The 12,218-nt window shown below is 31.1% G+C and overlaps 2 protein-coding genes across 3 annotated transcripts; one reads left to right on the top strand and one right to left on the bottom strand.

The window, feature by feature from the left end:
* The first annotated feature begins 457 nt into the window (after nucleotides 1-457).
* On the top strand, nucleotides 458-12,201 carry LOC130678044 (rabankyrin-5). Its single transcript, XM_057485035.1, has 8 exons — nucleotides 458-811; nucleotides 905-1,094; nucleotides 1,764-1,873; nucleotides 2,466-2,725; nucleotides 3,077-3,226; nucleotides 8,325-10,617; nucleotides 11,609-11,864; nucleotides 11,931-12,201. The coding sequence occupies exons 1-8, from the start codon at nucleotides 808-810 to the stop codon at nucleotides 12,058-12,060; spliced, it is 3,393 nt and encodes a 1,130-aa protein (XP_057341018.1). The 5' UTR covers nucleotides 458-807; the 3' UTR covers nucleotides 12,061-12,201.
* LOC130678046 (uncharacterized) lies at nucleotides 3,221-4,569 on the bottom strand. 2 transcript variants are annotated; one of them, XM_057485037.1, is made up of 3 exons: nucleotides 4,050-4,569; nucleotides 3,760-3,945; nucleotides 3,221-3,630 (listed from the first exon to the last, which is right to left on the bottom strand). In XM_057485037.1, the coding sequence occupies exons 1-3, from the start codon at nucleotides 4,105-4,107 to the stop codon at nucleotides 3,347-3,349; spliced, it is 528 nt and encodes a 175-aa protein (XP_057341020.1). In that variant the 5' UTR covers nucleotides 4,108-4,569; the 3' UTR covers nucleotides 3,221-3,346. The 2 variants fall into 2 exon arrangements, with proteins under 2 accessions (XP_057341020.1, XP_057341021.1); XM_057485038.1 differs by having other exon boundaries at nucleotides 4,059-4,563.
* Nucleotides 12,202-12,218: the final 17 nt, after the last annotated feature.

Below are 12,218 nucleotides of genomic sequence, written 5' to 3'. Positions count from 1 at the left end.
TCTTTTGGGATCTTTTTCAGAGACGCTAACATTATAGTATTCAATTATTTATTTATTATTTTAATGTCAAGTTTTTCCAAAAAAATGTTTTTTGTGTTTCCTGAAAAATTTCGTTTTCTTGACTTATGGGTTTCTCAAATAAACGATTCAAATACTTTGTTATTTTTTTTTTTTTTTTTAGTAATTTATTCTTAAAGTTCATCTGTTATGCATTTTAGTTTATTTTTGTTTATTCACACTGGATAACGCAAATGAAATATGAAAATTTTTTAATTTCTGAAAACGTAATTAAATAAATAATTAATTAAAAACAATTTGAAATATTTCATTCAAATAATAAATAAAATAAATTTAAATTTAAAAGCAATTTCTTTATCGACATTTTCAGATGGCGCGAAACTAAAAATCTGTCACCTCTTTTTTATCAATTGACAGATATTCAGATCATAATAATTTGGCACTTGTAAAGTGTAATAGACATCAGTATTACCCACCTTGAAAATTTAACTGCATAAATAATAGGGGCGTTATTATTTAATTGTCGAGTTTTAATTATCAACAACTAGAATCCCATTGATAGATAAATTCAAAGTGCAATGATTTAGTGTAGTAACAAATAATAAATCAAACGGTATAACTATTATTGAATATTTGTCAAAAATAATCTTAATCGCCTTAATCTTATCAACCGGTTCTGAGAAATTGTCAAAAAAAAAAAATAAAATAAAGTAACTGTCATGCGATACATTTATAAATCATAGCCAGTGGGTTTGTTGATTACTCAGTTATTTCAGTAGACATTTGACCATGGGTGAGTCTAGGTTATCTGTTAATAAAAATAAATATTTAATGATTAATATTTGAAATAATACAGTACTTTATTACTTAAAATAATATTTTGTAGACGAGACAAATGATTCACAAAAATGGCAACAACATTTGTCATTACTCAGAACTCAGTATGTAAATCTTTATACAGCAAATACTGAATTACAGCAAAAATATGCAATCGCTACTGCATCAAAACAAGAATCTGGATTTATCGAACGATTACTAGCAACAATTGCTTCGCTTTATGCTCAAAAACAATACAGGTATCAAATTAAACGAGTAATTATTTAAATGAGCGTTAATTTAGCTGACAATTGTCAATTTTTGAATAATTAAATAAAAGAAAATGCGTACTTAGATAATTAAAAAACCAGTGCGCGCATTTTTTCAAATTTTATTTTTTTTAAATTGTTTATTCAGAATTTCTAAAAATGACAATAAAGTTAGCAGACATTTAACAACATTTTGATTTTTTTTAATAAAAAAATTAATATTTTAAAAAATTGCACGTATAGTTTATTAGATTTTCTACATGTGCAATTTTTTAAAATAAATAAAATGCAAAAAGTATAAAAATAAAAAAATGCGTACTTAGATAATTCAAAAACCAGTACGCGCATTTTTTTAAATTTATTTATTTAAAATTTATAAATTGTCTCATATCTGCTACACTCACACTCATGAGTGTAAATGTAACTGACAAGTGTCAATTTTTTAAATAAATAAAATGCAAAAAGAATAAAAATTAAAAAATGCGTACTTAGATAATTAAAAAACCAGTACGCGCTTTTTTTTTAATTTCATTATTTCAATTTTTATATTTATCTATTTTAAATTTATAAACTGTCTCATGTCTGCTACATCCACACCCATATCATTTAAATAGTTCAATTAATTTAAATATTTACAAAATAACTTTCATTCTTTTGCAGTGATTTAACTATTAAATTAGTCAACAATGAACTGCCAGCTCATAAATTTGTTTTAAATGCTAGGAGTGATTTTTGGAGTGAAAGTTCTCTAGCAAATATTTCAGTACTGGGTCAGTATTACAATTTAATTTATTCAAGATTTCATACTTTAAAATATTATATTATTTTTTCAAATCTTTAACTCTAAAATATGACATTGAAAATTATTTAAAAATATGAACTTATAAATTTTTCAATACACATTTTTTATTCAAATATCAAAGAGCGATCATTTTTTATTTACACTAGAGTTGGATTAGAATATTATTCCTGTACATATATTTATATATTTATATACTATAGATATAAAAACTCTAGCTGTTTTTATCGCTCCGTCGTCCGTAATGATTAGAAAAATTATTTTCATAACTCGAGCTCTAACCAGTCGCGATTATAAACAATCGCCAAAGTTTTTTTAATGTTATTTTTTATTTAAATTGTTTCTACATATCGTAGATCAATAAAAAAAATTATATCCTTGTAAACTTTTAACTTCGAATTAAATATTTCATCGATTACAAATAAAATTAATTTAAAAAAAATCAAATCAATATTTCGTTTATTATTTACATTAAAATTTTTCTCTTAATTAATTTACAAATAAAAAATTATTTATAATTACTGTAGACATATATTTTAATAATAAACTAATTATATTTATAGATTGGAGTTATTTGGATGGAGATGCTGGGTCCATTCTCCTAAAATGGATTTACACAAGTACAGTAGAAAAAGAAAATCTAACATTAGAACTGATGAAAGCGGCGTCTAATTTTCAATTAAAAGAATTAGTAGAACAGTGTGAAACTTATTTAATTGGAACAGTAAGTCTCCGCGATTGCGTGGCTCTTTATACAGCAGCCGAAGAGTTGGGAGCTGAAAAATTACGTGACTACTGTAGTTCATTGATATCAACCCACTGGGTAAATTTATTTTATCAATTATTTTTATTTCTTTATCATAACTAAACTGTAAAAAAATTTCGCAATTAATGCGGATTAAATTCGGAGTAAATGACTGCTAATTTATTTAGTCCCCTCGGAGTTCGAAAAACTCCAAATCGGAGTGAATACGAATTTAAAAAAAATCCAAACCACTTCGAAATCACTCCGCAGAAAAGACAAAATTCTTATTTATTCCGTATACGTAGAAATTTTTTTTTTAAACTCCGAAACTCCGAGTGAATTCGAATTTAAATAAAATCCGAAATCACTTCGAATTCCCTCCCAATTTTTTATGGTGTAATAAATTAATTTATGTAATAAATAATTTAGGACGATTTAGCTGGAGATGATTTCAAAGAGATGCCTGGTCCTCTTCTATACGAATTATTAAAAACAAAGAGCGAATTTCCATTACATTCAGCCGTCAGATTAGAAAGAGAGGATGTGGTTTTTTTGTATCTAGTTGAACACAACGCCGAGGTAATTATTTTATTTAAATTGCACATTAAAAATATCAAGTACATTTATCTTTTGATCTCACAGCACTAATTAATTTTATTTACATTATTTTATTATTTATCTATAAATGATAATGTCATGTCATATTGCCACAGAACCGGTAATTATTAATATTAAAAACGGTATAATAATGAGTGTATAAATTTGCCGATTGACGTTGCTGTCATTGCATAAATTATATTTGCAAAAGCAATACTCGGGTGGTCCACCAGGTGAGCCGCGATCTTCACCAGTGAAACAACCCTCTGGATACGCTGTCAGGACTATTTCTTCCTGCTGACTCCATTGTCTTTTATTGTAATCGTAAGCTTGAAATATATCAAGCTGCGACGCACAATCTCGCTCCACACTTGTATTTATTATCGCTGAAAATTCCAATGACTCACAATTAAAATATATTAGTTCAAGGCGTGATAAATTACTAAGCTGATAAATATGTAACATTGGAGAGTAAAAAAAATCTCTATGATTAATTAAAGGAAAAAAAAACTCACATCCGTTGACTAGTTTGTGATAAATCGTACGTTTCATGCACATCGTAGACTTTGGGCAGTAGACTTGAAAGTGATGATTCTCTTTGAATTGACTGCATATTTGACTAGACGCTTCCGGAGCTCCTCTCAAAGGTGCTACTGTACATTTATAACAAGAAATACCTTCTTCTGTTGTTTCTGCTATACCTGTCAATTTAAATAAAAAAAAAAGTAAACAAAGAAAGCGTTAAAAAAAATTTTAAACTCAACAATAATTTACTAGAAAGTAAATAATAAAATAAAATAATAACCAGTCTTACATGCAATCATCACAAGAATCCATAACTGCCTTCTCTCGTAAAATTTCATATTCTTACGTCAAAATAATTTTTACAAACAACTCGTATTTAAAAAAATCATAATCTCAATTCCATTATATATTTTTTATTATCTTATTTACTAAAATTTTACTTTAATTTTTATCAAGAATTCAAACGCATCATTAATTACTTCTACTTAAAAAAAAAGAGTTTTTTTTTATTACTCCTATTAATACATACACCTGTTATCAATCGATTGTCACATCGATTAATACCACGAGGACACTGTCGATCCGCGTGACAACTACAAGTGATTTGAAACAACGAGAAAACCAGTCAATAATAATAAAATAAATGACGTGATGTTGGTTTTTACGAATGACAGACAAAGTAAATTTTTATTTTTTATTAATCATGATGATATTAAATAGAAACAAACATTTTATTAGTGGTCACGATACGCGTGATTGCTTATTAAAATCGCAAGTTAAGTATAGATACCAGTGCAGTAGTTACTTTGTTACTGAACAACTTACACAAGTGTAGCTGTAGCTCAGCAAAGTTATTCTACTGGTAGGGTGATGAATACCCCGTGCCACGTCATATCCCCACTTTGTTATCAAACCGATTCATAGCAAGTCGAGTGTGTGTAAGATGTGCACACCCAACACCCATTGGATCGTTGATCGTTGCGCGCGACTGTAACACTCAACACAAACCAGACTGATGTATAGTAGGAAATCTTCATCCCATTAGTAAAACAACTTTCCCTGTCCTTGATTTATTTTATTAAACATCGTTATTATTTATTACTCTCCTTGAGTTTTTAAAAACTATCATCTCCGTCCTTATACACTCACTAAAAGTGACTTGAAACAAAAAACACATTTCCGTTATCGCGTATATTTTTGTCTCATATATTACGTTATATTGTAGCTGATATTATTTTTATAAATGTATATTAAATTATTACTAGGGCCAGGATTTTAGCGTTAATTAAAAAAAAAACATTTAATAATAAATGGTGTCAAATTTTTTATATTACGGGAAAAATATTGGTCTTATTAAAAAAGTTTTGAAACAAAAGTTGTAGGAAATTTAATTTTGAAAAAAAATGTCTCTTATAATTTTTTCTTAGGACTAATAAGAAAGCTGTAATTTCAAAATTAGTTTTCATAATTAACCAAATTTTCAATCATTCATTATGAATCTTAATTTTCAAATTACTGCCAAAATATTGGTCGTATAAAAAAATCATAAGAGACATTTTTTTTAGAAAATTAAATTTCCTACAACTTTTGTCTGAAAACTTTTTTTATAAGACCAATATTTTCGCCGTAATATCAAAAATTTGACACGATCCATTTCAAAAATAAGGCAAAAATCTTGTTCTCAATTATTACATATTGTGTAGTAGTTTTAAAAAAGAGATTAAAATGAGTAATTAACAAGTAATGATTTTTTTAATAGATAATCATTAATGAACATCGCGTTTTTTATTCCAAAAGGACACCTTTTTCTTTGTTACCAATGTTTTGGGGACTTGTTTTAAAGCTAAAAATTGGAAAAAAAATTTTGAAGGCTGAAAGGGCATATAATTCCCCCCCCCCCCATTTTATCTCAGAAATTACGTCTCAGACAAAAAAATGTCAAATTAAAATTTCTCAATATAAACGATATTATATATATGAGATGTTATGTGACAGATACTTCATTTGATATATTTTGACTGATGTTTTTAGTTGAGATATAGAGAGGAGTCACCGTCTAATTCAAGTAAAAGGTCTTTTTGGCTTTCAATTTTTAGCTTTAAAATAAAACCTTAAAACTATTGGCAATGAAAAAATAAAAATACGCCCTTTTGACGTTAGGGGGTTTTTTAAAGCCAAAGGGCGTATAAAAATATACGTCCTATTATTTGTATTTTTCTTTAATTTAGAACTGAAACATTCATGTACCTGAAGATCGGAACGTTTTTCGCGCAACGAAAATGAAAAAAATTCACGTAATTCCACTGCCCGAAGTAACATGAGGAATAATTGGGGGTGCCTGCGATTTTCGGTTGACATACAAGCATCTGTGCGAAATATTTTAGAAATCTAGATCCAGTAGATTTTTTACTTTTCATTTCGTTTTTTTATTTTCGTTTCGCAAAAAACATTCGGATCTTCAGGTACGTAAACATTCGTATTTTGAATTAGATAAAAGATTGAATAGACATAAGGATCTACTCTCGTTGACGAGCAAGTCGATAATTTTATATGTCGAAGTCGATGACGATGCTCCGGACTCATGATCGTTTTAGTTACTAGAATTGTTTATTAATCAATTCAGGTGATCCATCTCGATAGACCTTGCAGCCAAGATAACACAGTCCAAGAAAATGAGGATAAATTGTTTTATAAATTTTCTCTCGAGAAAATATGACTTCACTATGGTATAATTTTTGTGTTTTTAACTTCATAAATTCTACTGCGTATTAATTTTTGTTTCCTCGATCACACAAAATCTGATCCTCTCTTCTCTATTTACTTTAAGTAGGAACAGATTTCTTTTATGAGACCCCTCAGTATTTCCTTGCGTGTAGTCCAAGTTTCCGTTCATTTTTTTTCATTCTTTAGGTTGCGTAGAACCTGCTCCGTCTTCTGGCTGCATTCAATTAAATTGTGATAAAACAACATATTTATTTCTATTTTTATTTATTATCATTATCATTATCATTAGTTAACATTACACTACATTAGCAACAAGTTGATGACGGATAAGAACTTCCGCACGCAGATGACCACGGATGCACGGACGTTAAAAATAAAAAATTTAATTCTCGTATGAGGGTCTTTCTATCCCTTTCTATCCGGTGGCTCAAGGGTCTGCTGCATATAGAATATAAATAGTTTATTTTTATTCATCAGTTGAGTTCATTATCGCATGCCATAAATGTATGATAAACAATTAATTAATTACACTCTACTGCTATAAATAAAATAATACCGAGCAACCTACAGTCACTACGTCTCACAATTATATCGCGTTACCAATTCCTAAAGGACTTACATTTTTATTCGCCCTTTTGGTTTTAGGGATTTTCCTAGAGCCAAAGGCATAAGGTTTTTTTTTCACTGCCAATCGTTTTGTAGACTTATTTTGTAGTTAAAAATTACACGGAAAAAATGATGCTCAAAATTGTAATAGTTTGTAGTTTATTTTTGACTTAAAATTAGTATATTCGATACTAATATCAAACCAGGATCATTATATATATTACAAAATGGCTATTATTTATATTAAAATATCATACACATAGAAGAGCAAAATTTGTAATTTCGTATATTAAAATTAATATGAAAAAGAATCGATAAATTGGTATCTACAGTTATTACTATTCAAATAAACATAGAAAAATTTAAAAAATTAGTAAACGTACATATTAATATATAAAGATCTAGTATACTAATTTTTCATTTTATTATTTACCACTTTTTCGATATATGTAAATAATAAATTAATTTATAATATCGAATAAATAACATTTTATATTAATTATTAGTCAATGGGATAGAATTCATAAAATAAGAGTTAAAAGTTTTCGGTATTTTTATGAGCAAAAAATCAGTATCTAGTATACTAATTTTTCATTTTATTATTTACCACTTATTCGATTCATGTATATTGTAATTCAATTTATAATGATGAATAAATGATATTTTAAGCTAATAATTGATCAGTGATATTGAATTTATAAAATAAAAGTTTGTAACTTTTGCAATTTTTCATAGCAATTCTTAATTTGACCAATCATTACTTTTCAATAGATGTATGCCATAAATTAATTAATTTTCACTAATAAATCACGTATTTATATACCTAAAAGTAATAATATTTACTTACTTTTTAAAATAATTGATAGTAGTTTTTAGGAATCTACAAAAATTAGTAAACTACTTTGCATTAAGTACATAATAGTACTAATTATTGATAACAGATTCCACTTTTTACTATTATTTATTAATTTTTAATATTCTGTTTTTTCCGTGTAAAAAAAAATTTTGAAAACCAAATGGGCATGTAGCCTAAATTATACGCCCTTTTGGCTTTCAAAAATTTTTGTTTCAATTTTCAACTGTTAAATAAGTCTACAATATGATTGGCAATTAAAAAAAAATTATACCCCCCTTTGGTTTTAAACTTAGTAACTAAAGCCAAAAGGGCGTGTAAAAATATCCTTATTCTTTTAAAAATATAAATAATTATTATTATTATTTACAGCTCGCAACTGCAGTGAATGCAGTAGATCACAAAGGCCGACGTGCTCTAGAAGTCGCTTTAAAATCCCGCCAACCTTCGCTGGCCCGTACTCTGGTGGAACATCAAGCAGATTTAAGCGCCAAAGATTCCACTGGTTTGACGTTGCTCCAGTCAGCTATTTACAAAGGCGACTCATACGCTGCTGAGTTTATAATCGAGCAACTGGAGAACAGCGGCGCTTGTCAGAGACTTTGCGATCCGCTGAGATTAAACATCAACAACAAAGACAACGTTGACGAAACTCTGAAACAGTTTGAAGGATGTACTGTCCTTCACTTAGTGTCCAGACACAATGCACCAGACATGATAGCTATCGCAGCGAAACTTCTTCAGGCGGGCATCGATGAAAATTTGCAAGACCATCGCGGCTGGACGGCTTTGCACTGGAGTATTTGGGAGAAACACGAGCCACTTTTTGAATTACTTTTAGATTCGAAAAATATTGATCTTGACGTGACAACTAAAGATGGACATTCGCCGTTGGCTTTTGCTTTGAGAGCTGATCCCTATCACAAGAGTTTTGCTGAAAAATTACTGTCACGTGGGGCAAAATCAAATTTAATTTACAGTACGCGGGATACTTTACTACATATTTTAGCTCAAGAGGGCAAAGAAGAAGCAGCTTTATTTTTACTCAAACATTCCAAAGATGATAATTTATCAAAGAAATTAAATGCTGATGGATTAACTGTACTGCATGAAGCGTGCAAAGCTGGACTAGCAGATTTGACTAAATTATTACTTGAGAAAGATGACTCGGGATTTTGTACAACCGCAATTACTAAGACAACTGAACAAGTACCGCTGCATTTAGCCGTAACAAATTTACATTATCCAGTCGTACAGATGCTGCTTGAGTTTTCAAAAAATAAAAAAGATCAGTTGGATTGCAAAGACAGAGACGGAGAGACTCCATTAAGTTTAGCAATCAAGGCCCCACTTAAAAAAGGACGGGAAATTGTTGCGGCTTTAATAAATGCCGGCGCGAATATTAATGAAAAAAATGATAAAGGCTTGACGTTGCTGCATCAAGCGATTCTCAAAGAAGACTCAGCAACGGCAATATTTTTATTGGAAAATGGAGCAGACATGAGCGCTAAGACATCCGATGATGAGACACCTCTGCAGCTGAGTGTCCACTGTCGCTTGGGTGAAGTCGTCGAAGCTCTGTGTCGCCGTGGAGTCAACACGTCCGTGGGGTGTCCACTCTGGGACGCTTTGGACTCAGACCAAGAAGACACGGCGTCAATTTTAGTTACCCATGGCGCAGATACTGACTGCTGGGGACCAGGACCCGATGGCTGCCTTCAGACTCTTCTTCATCGCGCTATCGATGACAATAAAGAAGAAATAGCGCAGTTTTTAATACGCAGCGGCTGTGATTTAAATGCCACTAGAAAGCCAGGTCCCAATGGCGAGGGAGGGGACGAAGCGCGAGACAATTGCACTCCGCTGCATCTCTGCTGTCAGTGGGGACTAGAACAAGTGGTACAGACCCTCGTCGAGCATGGAGCCAACGTGAATGCTCGCGACGCTGAAGGAAAAACTCCAATACATATCGCTATTCAAAATCAACATGCAGAAATAATTTCTCTGCTGTTGTGTCATCCGAGCCTGGATCTTTCATTGAGGGACAAAAAAGGACTGAGTCCATTTGCAACCGCCCTGACTGTCCGTAATAATAAAGCAGCTCAAGCGATTCTCGAGAAACTCCCGAGTGCTGCTGAGCAGTTTGACAACAAAGGAAGAAATTTTCTTCACATGGCGATTCAGAAAGGCGACATGGAGAGCATACTTTTCTTATTATCCATCCAGGTTGACGTTAACTCACGCGTCCAAGACGTCACCCAAACGCCCCCGCTGCACCTGGCCGTAGCTTCAGGCAACGAAATGCTCGTGCGCAGTTTAATTCTCGCTGGAGCCAAAATAAATGACACTGATGCCCACAGAAATACTGCTCTGCACGCTGCTGCCAAAGCTGGTCACGCCGCGGTCGTATCAGCGCTGCTGCAAAACAGCATAAACTTCGACGCGGTAAATACTGACGGTGACAACGCTCTTCATGTTGCCGTACGTGAAGGACACGTCTCCGTAGTGAGAACTCTACTGACCGAGTGCACTCTCGACGCAGAGACGGTTAATCTTAAAGGCAGAAATCCTCTGCATGAGCTCGCGAGATGCGGTCGTGATAATGCCGCGACTATTTGCGAACTTTTCCTCGAATGTATGGCGCAATATCCAATTAACAATGCAGGTAATTAGTTTATTTATACAATGAAATATAAATAATAAATAAATATCGCGTTACTAATTCCAAAAGGACATTTTTTTATACGTCCTTTTGGCTTTAGTCACCAAGTTTAAAACCAAAAGAGCGTATAATTTTTTTTTTAATTGCTAATCATATTGTAGACTTATTTTATAGTTGAAAATTAAAAAAAAAAATTTGAAAGCCAACAGGGCGTATAATTTAGGCTGCAGCCCATTTGGCTTTCAAAATTTTATTTTAGTTTTTAACTATAAAATAAGTCTACAAAACGATTGGCAATGAAAAAAAATTATACGCCCTTTTGGCTTTAGGGATTTTCCTAGAGCCAAAAGGACGTATAATTTTTTTTTTACTCATTGTTTTGGAGGCTTATTTTGGAGCTCAAAATTCAAAAAAATTTTTTGAAAGCCAAAAGGTCATAAATTTAAATCACGCGCACTCTAGGCTTTCAATTTTTTTTTTCAATTTTTAGCACAAAAATAAGTCTACCAAACGATTGGCAAAAAAAAATCATACGCCTTTTTGGCTTTAGGAAAATCCCTAAAACCAAAAAGGTAATGCGCGTTTTCATCCCCCGACAAAATATCCTACGGACAAAATATCCCCCGACAAAACATCTCCGGACATAATATCCCCGACAAAATATATTTCGATGTAATTTTCACAATTTTCCTGAAAAACTAGCACTCTAAATAGGCAGTTATTTTTTATTTATAAATTCCCACAATTTTCCTGAAAAACAAGCACCCAAATTAGTTGTGAATAGTACAAATAAAACATTTAAATAAAAAAGAGAAATTTTTCTGATAGGATATTTTGTCGGGGATCTTATGTCCGGAGATATTTTGTCCGTAGGATATTTTGTCGAGGGATAAAAACGCGCGGAATCAATCAAAAGGGCGAATAAAAATCTGTCCTTTTGGCATCAGTAACGCGATATAGTGATAAATTTAATATGAAAATGAATGAACTCTAGATGCTGATGGCAACACACCGCTGCTGATAGCCTACATGAAAGGAAATGGAAATCTATGCAGGACTCTTGTCAAAGCTGGTGCATGTCTCGGCTCAATGAATAAAGACGGCGTTACAATATTTAATTACCAAGTCGCTACCAAGCAATTGCTCTATCGACTACTTGATTCGTTGACTCAAGAGGCTCCTTGGGCCGACAAAGATATTTGTCTAGAGTGTGGGACTAAATTTTCTTTGACTATGAGGAAGCATCACTGGTAAAATTATTTAATTTTAATTTTTTTACTATCACTAATACTAATAATTATCATTAATAATTACAGCCGTCATTGTGGAAGAATATTATGCAGTAAATGTTCTGGTCAGGACGTGCCAATAGTTAAATTTGGATTAAATAAACCCGTACGTGTTTGTGGAGTCTGCTTTGATGTATTGCAAATAGGAGCAGAATAAAAATATTAAAATATAAAATATAAATAATATTAATAAATAAATAAATTAGTATTTTTTTTTTGTATAGATAAAAATTAAAGACTGGCAATTATGCTGCTATCGTATTGAAACGAATAAAAAAAATAATAATTATAATTCCATTATGTATCTTTATAAAT

Source organism: Microplitis mediator, chromosome 11 (assembly GCF_029852145.1).
Source record: "Microplitis mediator isolate UGA2020A chromosome 11, iyMicMedi2.1, whole genome shotgun sequence".
Classification (NCBI taxonomy): Eukaryota; Metazoa; Arthropoda; class Insecta; order Hymenoptera; family Braconidae; genus Microplitis; species Microplitis mediator.
Note: the sequence above shows the minus strand (reverse complement) of the source record. Positions and strands in the feature narration are given on the sequence as shown.